The 23,571-nt window shown below is 32.6% G+C and overlaps 1 protein-coding gene across 1 annotated transcript in view; it reads left to right on the top strand.

Moving 5' to 3' along the window:
* The window catches only part of Phip (pleckstrin homology domain interacting protein), a 92,002-nt gene that overhangs the window by 63,426 nt on the left and 5,005 nt on the right, over window positions 1-23,571 (top strand). Inside the window, exons 20-35 of the mRNA XM_010617835.3 lie at window positions 1,208-1,439; window positions 4,654-4,773; window positions 5,492-5,599; window positions 6,097-6,221; window positions 6,355-6,437; window positions 9,071-9,182; window positions 9,363-9,424; window positions 11,769-11,924; window positions 13,276-13,396; window positions 15,517-15,642; window positions 18,372-18,441; window positions 18,707-18,757; window positions 19,273-19,422; window positions 21,857-22,009; window positions 22,600-22,763; window positions 23,214-23,479. Of these exons, the coding sequence (XP_010616137.1) occupies window positions 1,208-1,439; window positions 4,654-4,773; window positions 5,492-5,599; window positions 6,097-6,221; window positions 6,355-6,437; window positions 9,071-9,182; window positions 9,363-9,424; window positions 11,769-11,924; window positions 13,276-13,396; window positions 15,517-15,642; window positions 18,372-18,441; window positions 18,707-18,757; window positions 19,273-19,422; window positions 21,857-22,009; window positions 22,600-22,763; window positions 23,214-23,479 (2,099 nt within the window). The remainder of the gene's footprint in view (window positions 1-1,207; window positions 1,440-4,653; window positions 4,774-5,491; window positions 5,600-6,096; window positions 6,222-6,354; window positions 6,438-9,070; window positions 9,183-9,362; window positions 9,425-11,768; window positions 11,925-13,275; window positions 13,397-15,516; window positions 15,643-18,371; window positions 18,442-18,706; window positions 18,758-19,272; window positions 19,423-21,856; window positions 22,010-22,599; window positions 22,764-23,213; window positions 23,480-23,571) is intronic.

The following is a 23,571-nucleotide window of genomic DNA, read 5'->3' as shown; positions in this document are numbered from 1 at the left end:
CAGGGCAATGAACTTTTGCCTCAGCAGTGGAATAAAGAATCTCAGACCACAAGACAGTGCAGCAGTTCCTAAATTGAGAGACCAGCACTGACCTTAGCAGTTGAGGACATTTGTTGTAAAGAAAATGGCTTCTAGAGATTATTGCTATACAGGCAGCTGATGTTCTCGAAGAACTAAGTACTCCAGAAAGTGGCAACTCTGGTTTGGCAGGTACCATTTACAGTGGTATGAGCTGGAGTTAGTGTAAATAAAATGCTCACAATTGGGAACCTATTCTACAATCGAATGCCTAAAAAGATTTTAAAATATTTTTAAAGAGCATTTTAAATTTCATAATGAAATCATCCTAGAAACTAGTTATTTGGTTCTTTTCTAGGGTGGTTGTTATTGGGAAGGTTTAGATAAATGCCTGTAAGGAACATTTGGATTGGGGGGGGAGGGGTGGTGGTAGTGTAATAAAACCCCACAAAAAAAATCTGTTCAGTGTTAATGTTGGTTCTATTAGTTATCTAGATGAATTAATTACTGGTTTTAACATAAGATTCAGTGTGCAGGTAAACTGAAAAGGCAGATGACTGGTAGGCACATAAAATAGTAAAATAAAACTTTCTGAATTATGGTGTTTTAAATCGTGTCTAAGATACAGGTAGGTAGCATGTAAACAAGACATTTCAGATAAAATTGTTCTAAGTGAAGTTTATGAGCACAACCTTTCCACTAAGGAGGCAGACTTCTGTCCCTATCAGTTCAGTATGATTTCTAAGAGAATACCAGTAGTGTATCATTGGCTAGGAATTCCCAGTTTCTTGCAAGAAAAGAAATCCCTGTCCCAGTTTAATACCTGCCATGGTCTTTAGGGTACTTTTCTGTTGTTGTCAGATATGAGGGAAGTAACACCCCCCCCCCGTTCCTTACATTTATATGCCAAAAATATTTTTGGTACAGGCAAAATTCAGAAATCAGTATTTTTATTCTACAACTCACTGAAAGTTTTTTCACTCAAAGCTCTATGACTTTATCTTCAATTTTTTTGAGATATTTAAAACCTACAGAATATTAAATTTGAAAATGAGTAGCAGATATTTTTTAGTCTTGTGTACAGTATATTCTGTTCCCCTTTATTGCTTTATAATCTTTCCCTTTTTATAAAACTAAGTCTTAAAATATGTATCTTGTGTGTACATTTTTTAAAATCCCTTCTCTCTAGTGACTACTCCAGTGATTACTCTGACTGGACAGCAGATGCAGGAATTAATTTGCAACCACCAAAGAAAGTTCCGAAGCATAAAACCAAGAAAGCAGAAAGCAGTTCAGATGAAGAAGAAGAATCTGAAAAACAGAAGCAAAAACATAATAAAAAGGAAAGGAAAAAAGTTAATGAAGAGAAAGATGGACCAACATCACCAAAGAAAAAGAAGCCCAAAGAAAGAAAACAAAAGGTTGGTTTTTTAAATATTACAAATGTGTTTTCTTTTTTATGAAAATGTTGTAAAGCATACATTTTAAAACTTTAGTTAAACATTGTTGAGTTTATCAGAATACTCAAGTACGTAATTGTAAAGTATATTTAGTTGACATAAGTTTTAGATCTTTAATGTTTAAGAGTATTTTCTTACAAAATGACCAGTCTTAATAGTGAGTATTTCATCTTAAAACATGATCACATTTTTTTTGGTGAGATTTATTTATTTTTGCAAAGACATGGTTTTTGCTCATTGTCTCTTTAAATGTAACTGTCCCAATTACTGTTGCTAAAAGTAAGCAGAAAACCTAAGGAGTCCATTATAAATAATACAAATGACAAAATTTGTCATATTTGATGCCAAAACAAATAATCTAAATTGGATATCATGGGCTTTTTGTAACAAGTAAGTCTTCATTAATTTACATAGCATGTGAAGCATAATTTTTCATAATTTTAGGTCTGTAAATACTGTTGTTTGATTGTACCATGTTAAGTCCAGGAATAATTTGAGAATAAAGAATTAGAAATTAGAGAAAGTTCTGTCAGCTCTTACAGAATTGAAATTCTTTAAGCAGGGATTAAAATATGAGATGTTTAGTTTTTACCGTAATTACATGGAATATGAGGGAAGTGTTTTCTGCTCTCTGAAATAGTATAGTAGGGACACATGTTTTGTTTTAGAAAATTGAAGTCTTTAAAAAAAAAATACCTATACCATTTTTAGAATGCCACATTAGCCTGCTTTTTTTTTTTTCTTCTGTCTTGTTAGTAATGATAAAGGTAGTTTGAGCCATTTTTATGTAATAAACAGATTAAACAAAACTGATTTAGCCATGTACCTGGCTAATAAGGAAAATAGTCTTTGTTCATCTCAAGAAAATTCTGATGAACTTTTGAGGTTTGCTAGTGATGTCACTTTAAGAATATAATTCTAATTCTTCAGTCCAAAGAGTAGAGGTTGCTTCATGTGTTTCCAGTGTTTGATGGTATCAGAAACTAATACTGTACCATGGGTTCCTTCATGCAGTGGCACATTTTAAATTGCTTTTAACATTTAAATTTGTCTGTTTTTACTGTTCAGCAGACTTTAATTAAGTTAGGATACTATCAGCTCTACCCTTGAATTATTTCATCATGCGAATATGTGGATAAAACAGGTAGAATTGTTCTTATTTAATCTTCAAGTTATAGCAAGTAACATAGTATTTTCCTGAGTGTAGAATTGGAAAACAACTGAAAGATCATTAAGTGATTAATAGTATTGCATATTTGAAGAAAATGGATCTTTTCCATATGACCTTTCTAAAGGCAGATACAGAAAATGCTAATTAAAAATAGAATTTTCTAAAGAGATTTGGTGAACTCAGGTAGTCTCTTACATATATATAAATGTCTAGGAACTCTGCAAATGAAGTCAGTAAATATTTATTAAGTGATTACAGTTTATGAAGTAGTAATACAATAAAAAAAATTAAGATAGTGTACTTACTCTGAAAATGATGTGTGACTAACTTCATACATAAGTGCTCTAAGAAGATAAAAATACAGAAAATGACACATGGTCATGTGTTTCCTATGTCTGCTCATTGCCTGGTAACTTCATCCTTTATTTGTTTATGCCAACCACCTAAAATTTTAATTCCTTGTTTTCTGTTACAGTTAACATCGAATCTATCAAAAAAAATTACTGCGCTCCATACTCTTAAATATATTTGAAACTTGGCTTTTTGCCACTTTTGCCAATATTGCATTTGTAGACGCCATGAACTATCACTTGTAATACTGTATAGTCACTTCAGATTTGTTCTTCCCAATTATTCCTAGAGTTTAGTCTATAAAACAGAAGATAATGAACTTGTACTATACAGAGCCATCTACTGTACTTTTGTAACCTGAAAGCAGCCATATACAGTATAGAAATGGATGGATATGGCTGTTTTGATAATTGTGATTTATATCACAGTATCATTAAGCAGGATGAACTTTAGACCGTGAACCATGATTTGCCAATTTCTGTTCTGATTGATCCAGAGTAATCTTCCTAAAACACAAGTCAGATCATATCACTCTCTTCCTAAAATTCTCCAATAAATCCATTTCCCCTACAGAAGGTACCAAAGTTTTTTACTTATCCTTTGTTCTCCAAGGAGACAGTGTTACCTACACAGCAAAGTTGGTAATAGGAACAAGAAGAGTGTGTATATTGCGAAGCAACAGTAGAAGTACTTAACTGCAGTGCCACGAACCTAGAATCCCAGCTACATGGGATGCTGAGTCCAGGAGGATTGCAAGTTTGAAGTTGAACTGGGCAACATTGCAAGAGACTTTTAAAAAAACAAAGTTCTGTTGCAGTAGTGTTCTCTAATAATCACATTATGGCCTCTTTTCTTCTTTTAGTAAACAGATTAACTTAGTGGTAGCTATTTTAAAAAGTACAGCAATAAAACTTAGAAGTCTTAGTTTACAATATGAAGCCACAACGTTTTTAATCGCAGTCTCTCTATTTGTAGGTAATATTAGACCTTAAAATCTTTTAGTCAGCATTTCCTAATTCTGAGGTAATGTCAAGACAGTGGAGGGTGGATAGCTGAGTTAAGTGTTTCAGAGAGACAGCTTTGTTTTTATTCATGAGAGTTAAAAGACAAGGGACCTGGCTTAACATTTTTGTTTAGAACCAAAAATCTGAGTGGGGGTGGGGAGGAGGAGCCAGAAGTAATGAAATGGCTGTTTAATAAGAGAAGAGGAACATTCTCAGACTATTTACAATCATGGGAAGAATTAACCTTCTATTTCTTGTAGTACTTCCTAACTCGTGAGGATATCTTAGTTCTTACTAACCTGCTAAGAATGTAATTAAAAACTTAGGTATGTCTTATTTGTTGCATGGGATGTCTGTTAGATCAGTAGTATTTTGAAAAAAGAGGCTATTACACAGCTTATACTATGGGTTTTGTGAGAATGTGTCTTACATAATTTTGTGAATATATGTTGATTTTGGTGTTTCTAGTTCTCTCTATCATTGATTTGGAGAAACAGTATTTCTGTTGCTGCCACTGCCATTTTTTTCCTCAATAAGATTTTTTAATGCTAAAGAATAAAATTAATGCAGAGCTCCATTGTAAAACCTATTTTTCTGTGTCTGCTTTGTGCTTTTATGGTAATACATATAATATTCCAAACTTCCTTAGAGATTGGCTGTGGGAGAACTTACTGGAAATGGTCTGACGTTAGAGGAATGGCTGCCTTCAACATGGATCACAGACACTCTTCCTCGAAGATGCCCATTCGTGCCCCAGATGGGGGATGAGGTACTTAAACTTTTACCTTTTTATTTTTTCCACAAATAACCCTGAGCTTTTTTTTTCTACCTGTTGAAATTCTAGAATTGCAGCAAGTTCACAAAAGTACCTCATTCTCAGTGTTCCTAAATGTATAGCTAAGACAATTAGGAAAAAAATCTAATAGTAATCTTTTTTAAGATTACTATAAATAATTTCAATAATTTAAATAATACAAAAGGAAGGAAAATTTTCTGGTACTTTTAAAAACTGGTATTTTCTTTTAATGAGATTTTATTTTTTCTTTCTAACTTAAAACATATTTTTTTATTTAAGGATTAAAATATGGTGGGTTAAAGAATAATTAGTACTTTTTTCATTTAACTTTATTTTCTAAAATGTTAATTTATGTGCATATTCATAATTATTTTCCCTTTAAGATCTGTAATGTTAGAATAGGAATGGGTTGGGTGGGGGTGGAGATGGGGATGGGAGAGGAGCCAGGGAAGAAGTCAAGACTTGGCGCCTTTGGGCAGGCGCTCTGCTACTGCACTCCCAGCCCATACGGCATTTGGTTTTTGAGTTCTCCATATACATATAAATCACTTGCTTAAAAAGAATAAGAACAAAAGTCAGTCTTAAATTTTTGTAGCTTGAAGGTCATTAGATTATTGTCTGAAATTTTAGCTGATAACCTTGTGTCTTAGAAACACATTCAGATTTTTAAATTACGGCTTCTACTTTTTAGGTTTATTACTTCCGACAAGGACATGAAGCATATGTTGAAATGGCCCGGAAAAATAAAATTTATAGTATTAATCCTAAAAAACAACCATGGCATAAAATGGAATTACGGGTATGGTATTGACTTTATTGCTAAAACAAAAGATGCACTTATGGATTATGGAAAAAATTCTATCAAATCTATTTCCACCATAAGAAACTTTTCATGAATGTACTTTGTTTAATGGAAGCAGTTCTGGAGCAGCAGAATTGTTTAATTTTTGACCAGAGAAACACAAAAGTGACTAAATTTGTATGCCCTAATGGAGTTTATGAGTTGAGTACAAAATTTAGAGGGAAAATTAGACAGGACTTAATACTAACCTGTAGATATTTACAAATTTGATTTTCTAGTCCTCTGTGGAACAGTGTTGAAAAGTTCATGCTTTTTAAATTTAACCTGCAGACTATGAAGTACACAAATCTTAAGGACATAGCTCAATGAATTTTTATTTATGCATACAGAATAATTATTCAGATCAAAATTAAAACCCAGAAATGTTTTCTAGATTATGTTTAGTAGTAAACTTATGGTTTATTTTGTAAAAATGATTTCTTGATTTATTTTAGGAACAAGAACTGATGAAAATAGTTGGCATAAAATATGAAGTGGGATTACCTACCCTTTGCTGCCTTAAACTTGCTTTTTTAGATCCTGATACTGGTAAACTGACTGGTGGATCATTTACTATGAAGTAAGGACTGTTGAAAGAGATACATTTCTTAGTATTGTACTTTTTTTGTTGTTGTTAAGATTCAGAAATTTGCATAAATATTTTAGATACTTTTTAGGTATGCATCCTGATTAATTTGTTTGTTTGTTAATAGGTACCATGATATGCCTGATGTTATAGATTTCCTAATCCTGAGACAACAATTTGATGATGCAAAGTATAGGCGGTGGAATATAGGTGAGTGATTTAAGATTGAAAATTGTTTAAAATATTTTTTCTCATATATGATAACCATCTCATAAGATTATAAAATCATGTTTTAAAAATTTTTACATGGTATATTAAAAATATTAATATTAATTCATATTCAGAACCTAAACAGCCCTTAAAATATATATAAATTTGGACTAGGACTGAAGCTATAAACCAACTGTTGTTGTTTAACTCTTACAGTTACAAAATTTTCCAGGCATTTAAATGATGCATTCACTTATATACAAATGTACTTGTATTTATTAAGTAGTTCTGTTAAAATTTCAAACAAAGGCCAATGTTTGTCATCTTAGAGTGCATTGTATATATGCAGCACATATGGTTTGGCAAGATAGAATAATTTAGTGCCATTGGAAGATGGTGGGATCGTGGGGAAGGAGCAGAGTAAACCAAAGAAGAAAAAACTATGGAAGCTTGTTACTTAGGGAATAGTATAGAATAGGAAAGACCAAAAGGAGTTTAAGGTAACAGTCAAGAGAAGTCTCAGGGTAGCAGTTATCTTTCAAGTCTAGGAAATAATCGGTCTGAAGTCTTCCAAGGAAAAATAAAAATCAGTTCTTGTCAGACAAGTTTGAATTGTTTGGAAATTTTATTGTAATGTCTTTTATAGCTTGAACTGTTAGAAAATGTGGGAAGATTTAATTGTAAATTCATAAAAAACAAAACAAAATATGATGCAGTTAGTGGATGATGTCCAAAATTACACTACAAAGGAATTGTATGGTTTTTTATGTAGTAGCAAGAAGTATTTATGTTGTCATAATGAAACTAAATATCTATTAAATATAACACATTTTAATACAGTTAATTAGGAGAGCAATACTTAGTGACAAATTGAATCAAGGTATTTCAAATGAATAAACATCAGAATTTTTTCATTTAGACCTTTCACGTTTTTTTCTGCATCTGTAGATTAGTATTTCTTCTAAAGTTAGTGCCTGATGGTTCTTTTATATCTGAAGAGAGATGTATCCACCTACAAATTGCCATTTAAAATTACATTAACAGTAATTTCACCTTTTCTCAGAAGTGTTTTTAGGGCTCTTTGCTTATCTTTTATTATTGGTCTGCAGATACAGTTCTTCATGGTTAAGCATTCATGATATCATGTTCATCCTTTAGCATAGTGTCGTCATTCTGAAGGATAAGAAATAGGCCTGTGAAACTCTGTGTTTACAGGAAACTTGGTAATGTCAAGAAAGCTCTTTAAGCATGATCTTAATCCCAGCTAGTTGGAGTCTAAGGAAGAATGATTAAAAAACCAAGGTCAGCCTGAGCAACTCATTGAACCCCTGTGTCAAAATCAAAAAAGGAGTTCAGAATGTACCTCAGTAGTGGCACAGAAGTTCTTCTGCTTTGTTTTTAATTTTTTTATTTACTTTATGTTGTCTTCATTAATTTTTAAACCACTTGGTTAAAAAAATGAAGGTAAATACTTCTTATGAGTTTGACAATGGAACTGTTTCAGATTAGTTGTTAACTTGATTCATTTTTCCTTAACAGTGTATTAAAAATGAAAAAAAATATTTTAATAGAAGGCATTGCTCAAAACCTACCATGTGTTAAGCCGGGCGTGGTGGCACACGCCTGTAATCCCAGCACTCGGGAGGCTGAGGCAGGAGGATTGCTGTGAGTTTGAGACCAGTCTGGGCTACATAGTGAGTTCCAGGTCAGTCTCCACTACATAGTGAGACCCTGTCTCAAAAAACTAACTAAATAAATAAACCTACCATGTGTTATACATCACTATTTCATAGATAAGTAAAATGAAGCTTGAAAATAACGAATGGATTTAAAGTCACACAGCCCCTTTATTTGAACCCAAGTCTTTCAGACTCTTGCCTATGCTAGTCAGGAGAAAATTTAATAAGTAGTATAAAATCAAGAAGAGGAAAGTACTCCACAGAGGAAAAGAGTGCCTTTTAGGTTTCTGCATGACAGAGAAGCTGAAAAGATTTTAAGAATAGGCTGTTGTACAGATAGCTCAGCAGGTCTTTATGAAAAGCACTTTAATATGATAATGCCTAAGTGCAATGGGAGAAGAAAATAAGAGGGTATGTGCTCTGTTTTACAAAGGTTTTTATTTTTGTTTAATACGAAGTGGAAAGTGCATATTATATATATTACTACCTACATGTATTGAGGTGAAAGTAGGCATATTTGATATTTCGTGTCTTTTATTTTGAGATTGGATCTTCGTTGTTGGTTGGGGAAACTTGTATTCAGAAAGTAAGAAAATAAAGATGGACTATAAATATTTGTTGTACAAAAGTTAACCTAAGTTGTATTTTTTAAAGAAAAATTCGGACATAGTTCTAATGATGAGTTTAAAATGTTGGATTGGTTGGTAAAAGTACTTAAAATATCTGAATTTCTCCATACCTAATGAAATATAAGAAATGGGATTTAAAATGGGTGAGTCACACCAAATTGGCTTATTACTGCTCAATATACCTTTTCCCTGTATGGTTTTACTTACTAACTTTTGGAATATGTGGGTCACTTTATTTTAAGTGTCTTCAAGTTATATTTTAGAAGTAGTTAACAAAAGTAACATTGAATTTCAGATTTATGAGGTGGCTTTTGTTCTTGTTCAGGTGACCGTTTCAGATCAGTCATAGATGATGCTTGGTGGTTTGGAACCATTGAAAGTCAGGAACCTCTTCAGCCTGAATATCCTGATAGTTTGTTTCAGTGCTATAATGTCTGGTAAGAAGATACATGTTGTATTCTTAGGCCAGGCTTTTTTCAGTTTATTCTCCACTTATTAATAAAAATGAAGGATGCTTCTTTTTAAACAGTGAAGTAATTATGTTTATAAATTGATAACTATAAAAATTATAATATAATCTTCAGGTTGTTTAATATAAGATTTTTCTTTTTCTAAAGCTGGGACAATGGAGATACAGAAAAGATGAGCCCATGGGATATGGAGCTTATACCTAATAATGGTAAGTTTGTTAGACTTTTTGCATGTACCTCATGGAGTTAATTTCTTAAAGCTGTCTCACTTTTTACCAAATGTTATTAGGAAGATCAAATGGAAATAAAAAATATTTATTAAGTAATTTGTGTACAGCTGTTATTGAACTGAGAGGTAGGGGAGGCATAACAGTGAACAAGAGGGATGTCGTTTTTTGCCCATTTGTAATTTACAGTGTTTTAACAGGTAGGATTGAAATTAATTATAGCAAGAATTGAAAATGTTTTATCACACATTCATTTTTAAAATGAGCATTTAGAGAACAAAGGTTTTTGTAACTACAGCCGAATACAGCATAATATAATAGTTAAGAGGCCAGTCTTAGAGACAAATATAGATTTGTATCTTTGCTCTGCCACTTTTTATATGAGCTGGGCAAGTTCCTTAAAGTCTTAGAACCTTGGTTTCCTAGCACTCAGCCTTTGATTATCTAAACAAATACCTTTTTTGTAGAGCTTCTTTGGAAATTAAATAACATCTTATGTGTGCTTATTATAGAGCCTGACACATGTAAGAGCACAATGAAGAGGTAGTTACAATAAATAACCGTAATAGCTATCATTTTGTACAAGGCCTGACACACTTGGGATTTGGGAATTTGCCCTAGGCTGTGAGTATGGCATCCTTATTCTAAGAGAAAATGTGTGTGGCTAAGCATGGAGATTGCTTTTTTAAAATAATCTTAGTAGTAATTTGTTTCAATTTCTTTAAAGTACAGTATTTGTAAAAATATGAAAATTTCAAATAAATAAATTATAGAAGCTGGGATAATGAGCACTTTATAAATTCTCACATTCTATATTTGACTTTTTAAAGCAGTATATTACTCTTGCTATCAGGTAAAAATAAGATTTTTTAGAAATAGGAATGGTCTGATTTGTAAAAAATCAAATAAATTTCCATTTTAAATTACATTAACAGTAATTTAACCTTTTCTCAGAAATGTTTTTAGGGCTCTTTTCTTTGCCTATCTCTCTCATTGGTCTGCAGATACAGTTCTTCATGGTTAAGCATTCATGATGTCAAGTTCATCCTCTAGCATAGTGTCATAGTCTGAAGGAGCATAAGAAATATGTCTGTGAAACTGTGTTTACAGGAAATTTGGTAATATCAAGAAATCTCTTTAAGCATGATTTTAATCCCAGCTAGTTGGAGGCTGAGGAAGAGTGATTGCAAAACCAAGGTCAGGTAAAAATAAGATCTTATAGAAACAGAAAAGGTCTGATTTGTAACATCATTTATAAATGAAACTGCTGAACAGTAACTGTTCTTTAAAAATTCAAAGAGAAAATTGTTGGATAAACTCATCCTAGGAAACCTTAGAAATAAGAAGTGATCACTTGATATTTTTTGTCTTAAGATTAGTTCTTTGAAAAAATTACCTGTATTTTTCATCACAAAGCTAAATTAGAGCTGATAAAAACTACAAAATATCAAATGAACCTGTAATTATGTTACATGGCTTATCTTAATAATTTTGTGTCTTTGTGAAAGTTGGAATTGAAGTCATTGGACTGTTATAAGTTTGTGAATTAAGTGATTGGGCTAAGTCAGCTCTAATATGCACATGGTGGTGGAGGTTATTGTTTATGTTCTGCTTAGATACACATGCACATGTAGAGTTTAATTATAATGTGAGGAATAATAATTTCGGTGGTGTTCAAATGGTGTCATATTTCCTGGTATTTCTCTGATGAACTTTTGCCCAAAGGAAATATTACCTGGTACATTGGTAGATTTTGTAGTCATCATCCTCTGTTACTCTTAGCTAAAACATTAAAATATAGATATGCATAGAGCATGCCCTTCATCGTTTCAGAGCAGAAAGCATAAGAATTATGTGTTAGTGTTCTTTCTGTTCTTGTGTTAGAAAATTTGAGACTTTGATTATTCTTTAAACAAGCTTTTTTTAGTTCATGTTGACCTTATGTATTTATCAGAGTAAATTTGGCAAATATCAGTTAATTTAGAAAACTGAACTTTGCATGTTTTTATAGAACTGTTTTTCATCTGTAATTTGATTATAGAGCAAATTTTCTGGTGTAATCACTTAGAAAATCATTTATAAAGTTGATTTTTTCTTCTAAAAATTTAAATTTTATTGACCCTTAAATTGTATTTGCCTTTATGTAAGTAATACATTTACAAATCTTACAAAAATTATACTTTAATTTTGTGACAGTATCTCTTCTACTTTGGTCTATAGTCACATCACCCTGAAAGCGCCCAATCTTGTCTAATCAATTCGAATTTTTATAAATAACTTAAATACTAATTACCAAGTTATCTTCACTTTCCTGTCTGTATTTCAGCTGTATTTCCTGAAGAACTAGGTACCAGTGTTCCTTTAACTGATGTTGAATGCAGATCATTGATCTATAAACCACTTGATGGAGAATGGGGTACCAATCTCAGAGATGAAGAATGTGAAAGAATTGTTGGAGGAATAAACCAGTTGATGACACTAGGTAAATCACGGATAGAAAAAAAATGGCAGAAAGCAAACTGCAGGAACAATACTTTCTGAGCAACAGTTTTTCCCACAATACCATGTCTGTGGTCTTCAAACTTTGTTTTTCCGCTAATACTATGTGTTGAACCCAGGCCTTTGCACTCTACATCCCCAACCCTTTTTTGTTTTTTATTTTAATACAGGGTCAGGCCAAGTGGCTTACACTAGCCTCACATTTGTAAATCCTTATGCCTCGGCCTCCCAGAATCCTGAGACTACAGACATGCACTGCCATAACCAACTTCATACATCTTTAATTGGAATCTTTTGAATAAAGTCTTAAACAAGACAAATAGCTAAAACAGTTATGAATGGAATTCTTCTAGTGGAATAAAATCTGAGTTCTTCCAACCAGATTTGAAAAGCTTTGACATAGTCAAGGTGACATGATGTGAATTGGAGGAGTGTCAAAAGCTAAATTTAAATTATATAGATAGCTGGCCCGGTTAAGGATAGAGAAGGGGTTATTAATGGATTTGCATCACTTAAAAGGAAAGAAAGCAGCGACTGTGTGAACATTGATTTTTTCCAAAGTAACTGCACACTTAGTGTGGTTTATAGCATTCCACTCTGGCTGTAGGCATTCTGCATCAAAGAATCTGAAAGAAATTGTAAATTAACATGAGTAAGAAATGGTGAAGACACTGGCTAAACTTACAAGATTGTAGCATACTCAAATATGAAGGACAAACTCCACCATCCTCCCAACCCCACCATGCTGGGGAGTGACCTCTGGGCCTTGTTCATTTGGTATCGCTGAGCTACATCTCCAGCCCTAAAATGTTAGGAAGTGGCACTGCTATGTAAAAGACTCTTAATGAATAAAATCTTAGTTTCATCAATATTTATAAATACAAAGTAGTTTTACATAGAAATGAGCAAAAAATGGAATGTGATTTTAACTTGTTTTTGCTATGTCAGTCTATTGTGTGCCATTTATTGATGGTTGTCAATAATCTCTGGATTTCTGATAATTTCACAGACTAAAGATGTGATAAGGTGATAGGATTTGCTAAAGGTCAAAGGTTACATTTGAAATGCTAACGATAAAATAGCTTTTTAAAAGTACACATTCAAGTATGATCAATTGTTATAGAAGTGTATGTATATTGATAAATCACTTTTATATATTATGCCATTAAAATCCTCGAATTTTACATTGTAAATGTACACATAAAAAGTAAGATTATTAAATTATGTGTTTTTTTATGAAAGTAGACTAATTTTATAGATTAGGATTTATAAGTCTTAAGTAGAATGCATTAAACATAAAAATTGTAAATTAACTATTTATTTATTTATTTTAGATATTGCTTCAGCATTTGTAGCCCCTGTGGATCTGCAAGCTTATCCCATGTACTGCACTGTAGTGGCATATCCAACGGATCTAAGTACAATTAAACAAAGACTGGAAAACCGATTTTACAGGTTAAAACAGTTTGATTTTGCTACTACCAAAAGAAAACATTGAGTGATTCTTTCACCTGTTTATTTATTGATCTCTTATAGGGAAGTTTCTCAACTTTATGTGTATACGAATACTACACATATGAATAGCTTGGGGTCATGTTAAATTCAGAATCTGACCCAACAGGTTTGGAATAGGATAGTCTACATTTCAGATAGATGCCCAGTAATGTCAGTAGACTAGACTTTAAGAACATTTCCTGGGTATAGGTTTTTCTAGGTATGATATGTTGATGCTTAACTTTTTTCATATAATATTTTATAAAGAAAGCCAAAGTATTTTCTCCTAAATAACATGTTAGACTGTTCATGAATTTTTTTTCTTAAAATATTAAAAATTGTGTTAATTTACTTATATTCCATATATTCTCATGAAAAATGGCATTAGGAAAGTCAATCTTTCATAACTGAAATCAGGCGTGAAGTAAAACTAGAGCTTAAAAACTAGAAACAATTTCAATTGATTTGTATTTTCCAGTTAATAATTTCAATAAATAGTACAGCCTTTGTAAGATTGAGAATCACTGTAATAAAAACTAAGGTATTAGACATTGGGTTTTAAAATTTTTTGATCTTGTGAGGTGAACTTGTTGCATCAGTGATAATGTGTCCAAAGCATTAAGATGAGGAAATCCTCTGTCAGCAGTGGCAAACCTTTTAGAGCTTTCAGTGATACAAAACTGCCCTATGTATTAGGGCCTATATGTATTTCTCCCAAACCTCCTACCCTCAAGCATACTTTTAAGTATTTTCCCATATCATATGTTGGAAGTTGAGAAGGAAAAAAGGAAGACAAGCTAACTATATTTCTTAAGCTTAGGGTTTACATCTAGTGCTTAAAAGAAGGAAGAAGACATGAGAGGATGAGAGAATGAATTAATTCCTATATGAGTTGTTGGATTATAGCTAGAAAGATAAGATGCCAGCATCTCTTGCTATTGTAAATATACTTTGCCATAGGAATTTTGCTGAATATAATTGCTGAAGTGTACTTCATACATTATAGTTTAAGTGGGCTTTTTGGCACTACCCTTGCTTCATAACCAAATTAAAGGTAAAAATTGAAAAAATACAGTTGGGCGTGGTGGCGCATGCCTATAATCCCAGCACTTGGGAGGCTGAGGCAGGAGGATCGCTGCAAGTTCGAGACAAGCCTCGGCTACATAATTCCAGGTCAGTCTCAAGTACATAGTGAGACCCTGTCTCCAAAAAAAAAAACAAAAGTTACCTGGTTTCTAACTTGATAATTTAGTTTTAAACATGAGTTAGGTTTTTTATTAAAATGATGGGTTCATGTAGTATTTCACTATTTTTAAGCCTTTTTTTAATCCCTCTTACAGTTGTGTTTTTCTGATACTTCTAGTTGAGTCGCTTCTTAACTGCTTTCACTTTGCCTTGCTATATGTATTAATCTAAGGCCTTAGTTTTGATGGTTTTTCAAAATATGTGATGCACTCAGATATGTGTCTTACTAGAACAGAGCCTTCTGAATCTATTTGAAATGCACACAACTTTTTTGTAGCTTGTGTATCTTTCTGTGTGAAACCATATTCCTTTGTACAAATAGTAAGATTTTCTAAGTGTTTTCTTCATTATGTTTGGCTACAATTGGATGACACAAAAATTTTTTAGCTTTGTTTAGAAGCCAGTTCTTAGGTTTCTTAAAGCAGGCTGTGATTTCATTTTATATGTCATTTGATTAGTCATAGTACAGTTAGTTTAAAATTATAGAAGCCAGAGGTGCTTACTATCAAAAAATGATACCATACATGGCAAACATGTAAAGCAAAAATAAAAGCTTGTCTCTGCCATATCCCATATAGACCTCCCCCTCCTGGGAAGGCAGCACTGTAATAGTATGACATGTCTTACTCCATGTAATTTATGTGCAAGTAGACTCTGTTGCTCTTCATTTTTCCCCTAATGCAAATTAGGTTATGCTTGGTTTGAAGATGGCTTTTAAGGTGTGAGTGATATGATTGGTTTAAGGCTGAAGTTGGAAATTCAGTGTCTGAAATTTAAGTTAGGACATGTTTATTGATATGATGTTAAGACTTACATATTTTATGTTTTTTTTAAAGGCGGGTTTCTTCCCTAATGTGGGAAATTCGATATATAGAGCATAATACACGAACATTTAATGAGCCAGGAAGCCCAATTGTGAAATCTGCTAAATTTGTGACTGATCTTCTTCTGCATTTCATAAAGTGAGTTTCTTGTGCTTAATTATAATTGTAATGATTACTGGCACTATTTTAAAATGTAAATAATTTAAAATGCTGAAATGTAAAAGATACTTTTTATGTTTGTAATGTTCTTTCAGGTAATATACTTTGTCTCAATAGAAAGCCTTTGCTTTAAAAAAAAAAAAATTTAAAGAAACTAAAAAATTAACTTTAAAACATTTAGTTTACTGGCTAATATTAGTCATAAAGGAAAAAATATTACAACAATAGTAAAGATTTATTGAACATGTGGCATTTTACCTTTATTAATTTTAAACCATAATACTCTTACAGGTGAGAAAGATCATTACAACTTTGACTTGGAAGTTAACTTATCTGAGGCTGCATATATGTCTGCCATTTAATTTGAGAACTTTTTTATTTTAACATTATTCGTCAAATTGATGAACATTTAAATAATCCAGCAGGTTACTGAGTTTAACTTTGAAGGTTTTTCCTGAGTCGAGGTTATTTCCTTATTCACTGGTCCCATATCAGGAGTGATGACTACAACTTATGGCAGAAGCCCCTTTCTTTATCTTGTGAATTTTAGGTAACAGTAGAATGATTTGAGCTTTCATAATTAAAGATATAAACATGAACTATGTATTTTGGTAGGAAATAGTGCTCCGTTGTCCTATGAATGTTCCTATTTATATTAGATAATTTTTGGATTAAAAAGTAACAATGTATTTTTTGCCCCCTACCAAGGATTGAATTTAGGACTTTGTGCTTGCTGGGCAGGCACTGTGCCACTGAGGTACAACCTCGGCCCTGTAACAAAACAGTGTATTTTTCTCCCCTCTGCTTCCACTACCTTATTCTCTAAGAAATTTTAGTTTCTAAATAGTTTTAGGGCTTTACTACTGGGCTTTTGTCTCTCTCTCGAGGGAAGTTAATCAAGCATGAGTTATCCTCAGGAAATTCTTCTGTCTATAATTTTTAAAATGTGAGAAATGTATATTGTGCATCTGTTTTTTTTCAAAGAGATGTGAATCTATAGAATCACAAAATATTCATGTTTCAGTGAAATAATTTAGATGAAAACTTTACACTTGGAGTAGTCTATGCAAATGAAATTCTTTCAAGTAGTTATTTTGAAATGCTCTTGAACAGCATAATATCCAAAGAGTTTATATTACATGTTTCTAAAAAGAGATCTCCAGGATTTCTTAGATGTATGTTATTTGTTAAAAATCATTTTTAGGGCCAGGGATGTAGCAGTGGCAAAAAGTGCCTGCCTGGCAAGTGTAAGGCCCTGAATTTGATTCCTGGTACCAAAAAAAAAAATTCAGTTTTAGTTGACAGTCACTTTCAAGGTAGGACATATCTACCTTGAAATTTTGAATATTGTACTTTTTTTAGTTATTTGGCAAAATTTCAGACAACATATATACAAAGTGCTATAATAAATAGTTGCAGTGTGGGGGATTTAGCTCAGTGGTTCCAGCGCCTGCCTCATAAGCACAAGGACCCAGGTTTGATCCCTGGTACCAAAAAATAGTAATAATAAATATTTGTAGATAGAAAAAACGTTTTACCCTCTTAATACAGTTTCATGAGATAGATGAATATAAACTTGCTGTAATGTGAGGAAAAAGTATGAATAATGAAGGCTGTAGGAGGTGTAGATGAGGGATAGTCATGTATGATGGTGCAGGTTTGGGAGAAGTATTTTAAGATGATGACAAAAAAGGTAAGTACTGATGGATTCAGGAGAAGTTAGATGAAAAGAAAGCCATTCCAGGAGTAAGCATGAAGTAGAACGATAGTTATTTTGTACTTTGTAATTTAAATTGAAGTAAAGTATCTGCATGTAAATTGTGGGAAATACAGTACTATAAATTTGAGACCAGCTTATAGAAGGCTTTGAGCGCCAGCCTAAGGAACTAGATTTTTAAAATACGATCTGTAGCACCAAGGGGTTAAAAGTGTTTTAGCCTGAAAATAATATGTTGTGCATTATGCTTTAAAAATACTAATTTTACTGAAATGTCTAATACAGATTCATGGGGAGGGGACAAAGGGCATTAATGGCAGATTGGCTGTTTACAGCTGACTAAAAAGGTTGATTAGGGCATAATTTATGAGAATGAGAAAAACACAGATGTCAAGAGATTTTAGAGGATAGAATTCACAGGAGTTCCACTGTGACCACTAACTGGATTTTAAGGAGAAATCAAGGGGTATAACAGTGAAAACTGCTAATTCCAAGTACTATAAAGATTATATGTTATACAAAGAAAAATTAAAAAGAGAAGAGTAGGGAGAAGTCATTAAGATTTGAGCTGCAGTTTTAGGTGATGATTTCAAGAGAAAATGACTAAGGACAAAATCTTACAGAATTACATTGAAGAATAAAAGAAACATATAGGAAGTATATTACCTTTATCTTGAAGACTAAGACTAAGGAGTAAAAGAAAGCATCCCAGGAAAAAAACAAGCATCCCAGGTTTAGCAGTATAGGGAAGGTAAGGCTTGGACTTGGTGTAATAAAATAGACCAGAGTGAAGGCTCTGTTTATTCTGCAGTATACCTGAGGGAAGGAGCAGAATGGTTCAAGGTGTGTGCCTGAGGTATTGGCGGCATTAAATGGAGAAAATCTTTTACTTCAACTTTTATCTTAAAATCTGGTTTTAGGACGAGATATTAAAGGAAACAAATCTCATGGCTCTAATCTTATTATGTATTACCATTTAATTTTTATTTAGAGATCAGACTTGTTATAACATAATTCCACTTTACAATTCAATGAAGAAGAAAGTATTGTCTGACTCTGAGGTATGTAATATTTCATTATGATTGCTATATTGTTGTATATAAGTACTAGTTTTCAGACAAGCTATTATCAGAATAATTTTCTTCTCAGTAATATAGTTTACTTTTTTATAAAACATTCAAAAGTTTAATAGTTACAAAAAATTCTTTCAAACAAGGAGAGACTTTTTAACTAGTTGGTAAAGAACTCCAGTATTCATGTTGTATAACATTGAATGCAATGAAATCTAGAATGTTTTGTAACGTCTGATACATTCTTGCCTCAAAGGAAGAAGAAAAGGATGCTGATGTGCCAGGAACTTCTACCCGAAAAAGGAAGGTAATGTTTGTGCTTTGGCAGAGGTAGTTTATAGGAATTGAAATGTATGAAGAGTTTATTTTTTTCTCTTAGCAGTTTTAAAGGCAGTAAAATGCTACTTTCAAATCAGTTTGAATCCTAAAATGCATGTTTTTCTGAAGTAGGTGAATGTTTTCTTTTATTCAAATAACTATATAAATTGACTATCACTAATCTGAAAATCCAAACTAAAAAGTTTTTGAAGTGCCACTGCCTGCCTCGCAAGTACAAGGGTGATCCTCGGGAACAAAACACAAAAAAAAAAAAAAAAAAAATTTTTTTTTTTTTTTGAGCACTCCCTTTCCAAAATCTTTGGATTTTAGAGTATCTTTGTTTTCAGATTTTTGAATTAGGGATGTTTAGCTGGTAAAGTGTGTAGATATTCCACTTCTGGTCCTAAGTATTTCAGGAAGGAATATCCAACCTATACCAGATTTTGTAAGACTACATTAATATATGTGCTACTTTATTAATATATTTGAACATTTTTATTTCAGGATCATCAACCTAGAAGGAGATTACGTAACAGAGCTCAGTCTTACGATATTCAAGCATGGAAGAAACAGTGTCAAGAATTGTTAAATCTCATATTTCAATGTGAAGATTCAGAGCCTTTCCGCCAGCCTGTAGATCTCCTTGAATATCCAGTAAGTATTTTTCAAAATAATTTCCTTACCTGTTACTTAGCTACTTTTTAAAATTGACCGTAGTTCATTTTCATTATTTCATTTGTATTCTCACTATCCATTTGATTAATCTAAGTTGAATAGTGTGGTAAAATGCAAAAAAGTCCTGCATAAAATCTTCAAAGAATTAGGATTTTGAGCTAGTCACTTAGTTTTCCCATCTGGATATAATTTTTACTAAGGCATTTTTCAGGTACACACCATTATCTAGAAAAAAATACCTGCTTTACAGGATTATGGAAATGAGAGTGTGTAAATAATAATTTTAAATGGTGACATACTATATACAAATATAAGCTGACATGTATATTTAGGTTGCATGTAGTCATAGTAATGACCAAAATACAGCCTTGGGGCTTATTTTAAAAATTACTAAGGATTGTACAGTTTAATATTCTTAGTTTCAAATGAAAATTTAGAAGTGATATAACCTAGATTACGGTATCCTCTGACTTCATTATCTGTTTGTATTCTGGCATAATGATGAAAATAGAAAAATAGCATCAGTTGGTAAATATCAGAAAATGACTTGGCATTTAAAAAATGGAAACATAGTATCTTGATTGTGTAAGAGAAATACTTAATTCTGGCAGTGTGATAAATTGGGCTAGTTTGAATCTCATCTTCCAAAACATCTTTAGAACAACTGAGCTGATGTTATGTATGATGTTATCTTTTTTCTCTCTCTCTTTTTAGAACCTGTAAATTTTCTTGTGTTTATTGCAAGCTTGGTTATATAGTTTTAAAAATTAATTTATAAATTATCCACTGCTTGTAGACACTTGTGCTCTGGGCTTTGTTGGAAAATGGGGAATAGAAAGAAGCTTTGGGCATGGTCAGAAGATTAAAAATAATAGAATAATCTTTTCTACCAGAAAAAGGAATCACCACTTATATGACAGTGAACTATAGGTGAGACAACAGGAACAACAAATGGAAATATCAGTGCCCTTTTCCTAAAACGTGAGACAATAGATGTAGATTATTGTGAGGCAGTTTGGCATGGTGGGGCACGCCTGTAATCCCCACACTGGGGAGCCCAAGGCAGGAAAATTGCTGTTACTTAAGGCTAGCCCAGACTGCATAGGGCGACCTTGTCTCAAAAAAACAAGGGTGGGAGAAATTATGAAATAATATACTTCATCCAATGTAGGATTGCTATTCTGTGTATCATCAAGCAAAAAATCCTGCCAGTTAAACTTGGGTACATCATTTTGGTTAAGTAGTGAATTAAGGAATTAGGAAACATAAGGAAGAAAATATCTTACTTGAGGGAAAGGAGGAGTAATCATATTCAAACCAATATATAGAATCCTGGAAGTGAAAACACTGAATTTAAAATTTACCAGTCAGCTTCACAGATAGATAAAATCTTTGAAGAGATGCAGAGAGAGGTGTAGAGAGCTGAAGAAAGTATGTAGAATGCTGTACAGAAAGATTAAAGAGATGAAAAGTCTAAAAGATTGATATTGGTGGGTAGAAGGAGACTATCCGAAATATATCTAACAGAAATTTGAGGGGGAGAATACATAGAATGGGAGAGGGATGCTAACGGCTGTTTTCTCAGTTTACAAATACTTGAGAAAGCACAATTCTTTAGTGTAATGTATGGGGGGGCTCTACCTAGAATAATAGAAGATCAAAATGATATCAAAATAGAAAAAAATGAAGGAACCTGGAACTGTGGTCCACCCAACTCAAATTTTTACTGATGTCAAACTGGGTTTTCCAAGATGTACAGCTATTTATTGACAATCCTAGAACAGAAATCTCTATCCCCTATTTCCGGTGTACCACAGTTAAATGTAATATTCTTGGGGAAGAAAAAAAATTTCTACAAAGAAAATAGCTTATTTTTCAAACCTAAAAAAATACTTTGTATTCAAAGTAATGTGAACAGAGGGTTGGGGATCTAGCTCAGTGTTTCACCTCCTGCTTTACCAAGTTACAAGGTCCTGAGTTCCATCCCTGATACCACCAAAAAAAAAAAAAATAGAGGACAAAATAACATGAACAGTATTTAGCAAATGAGGACCTGCCCTTCCAGCAAGGTAGGTAAAGAGGAACCTTGAGCAATTAACTTTCCTTCTAAAGTAAAGTATGAGGACTTTGTAACAACTATTTATGATCCTTGATCACTGCAAAACCCCAGTTGAATAGAACTCAAGCCTCCACATAAATGGGATGTTCCCATGCTTTATTTTTATTTCCTCATATTACAGAATTGTGTTTGAATGAGTCAACATTGAGCCTTTAGAATTTATAGGTAGTGAAAAGTTTTGCGTTTGTTGTTTTTTACAAGTGTTTATTAATCATCCTGTGCAAATTTGTCCTTTGTGAATCCTGTGCTGAGAAGTGGTAATAATAATAATACCACTTGTTTTCTCCCCTCTAGGACTACAGAGACATTATTGACACACCAATGGATTTTGCTACTGTTAGAGAAACTTTAGAGGCGGGAAATTATGAGTCACCGATGGAGTTATGTAAAGATGTCAGGCTTATTTTTAGTAATTCCAAAGCATATACACCAAGCAAAAGATCAAGGGTATATAATTAGTTTTATTTTATGCTAAATAGCTACCTGTTGCTTATTTAAAATTTAGATCAAAATTAACTTTCTAATTAACCTAGTGTACTCTACTACCCCTTCTCAGTTTCCTCTGTGAAATAATAACTGCTGTCATTCTTTGATGTTTAGCGGTGTCTATTTTTCTTGAAGTATAGTGGTTCAATAGATAATTGTGTACAAATTATAAATAGAGTTCATAATCAGCAGTTTGGTCTGCATGAACCATTAGAATTCAGCGTAAAGCTTTATTTAAGAATTTCAGGGCCAGGGATTTAGCTCAGTGGTTCTGTCGCCTGCCTCGCCAAGCGCAAGGTCCTGAGTTCGATCTCCGGTACTAAAAAAAGAATTTCAGAACTTGAAAAATTTCTAATCTAAACTCAAAAATAATTGCAAAAAAGTTCTAGTTTAGTTCTTATTAGTAGAGATTGGGAGAAAGGAATATCAAAAGTGTTTAAATTCTAAAAATATTTTATTAGAGAAATACTTAAATTTCAGTAATTCACTGAACAGGCATTTCCTTTGAAGAATATTGAAATGCAGTTTTGTGGTATTTTTTTTTTCCATAGATTTACAGCATGAGTTTGCGCCTATCTGCTTTCTTTGAAGAACACATTAGTTCAGTTTTATCGGATTATAAGTCTGCTCTCCGTTTTCATAAAAGAAATACCTTAACCAAAAGGAGGAAGAAAAGAAACAGAAGCAGCTCTGTGTCCAGTAGTGCTACATCCAGGTATGTAATTTTTTTGTGTGTGCATAACTTATCTATAACTTTGTCATCTAAATGATAGAACTTGATGTTTTTTAATACTTCCTTTACTATTCCCTATATTGCAGAATGATATATTTGACATGCAAGTTCCTTTGTGGAGGATTTTTAATCTTTTAAACTAAAGCTTTACTAGTGTAAGTGCTTAAATTCAAACCGCTAAATCTACAAAGTAAAACAGCATTTTTAGGATAGTGATGGCATCATGCTTTCTGTCATAAAACTAGCATTTATGGTAATCCTTCACTAAATAAATTCACTTTTCAAAGGCTCACAATCATATGAAATCCAGTACAAATCTCATATTTTAACGTATTTCATAATAGTATAAATACTGAATTCTGCAGTATTATAAAATTGTGTTTTAATTATTTAGACCTATAAGAATGACCAACAATACGATCTTCCTTATAGCCCTGAAAGGAAAAAAAGAATATTAAAACCCCAGCTAAAGTCAGAAATCTCTACCTCTCCACTCGCCACACCTACACGATCAGTACCACCAAGACATAATGCTGCTCAGATAAATGGTAAAACAGAAACCACTTCTGTGGTTCGAACCAGAAGCACCCGAGTGGTTGTAGATCCAGTTGTCACTACTGAGCAACCGTCTACTTCATCAGCTGCAGCAAAGAGCTTTATTTCAAAAGCTAATACATCTGCAACACCAGGGAAAACAAGTAAGACTTACTGTTTCTTAATTGAAGTATGTTTGGTCTTTTATTTTGCCATGCATTTTAGTGACTTTCTGCAGATACTGTTCTTTTAACCC

Source organism: Fukomys damarensis, unplaced genomic scaffold, assembly GCF_012274545.1.
Source record: "Fukomys damarensis isolate Sample0158 unplaced genomic scaffold, DMR_v1.0_HiC HiC_scaffold_27, whole genome shotgun sequence".
In the NCBI taxonomy this organism is placed as follows: Eukaryota; Metazoa; Chordata; class Mammalia; order Rodentia; family Bathyergidae; genus Fukomys; species Fukomys damarensis.
The sequence above is the reverse complement of the archived record's forward strand: the minus strand, read 5'-3'. Positions and strand labels throughout refer to the sequence as shown.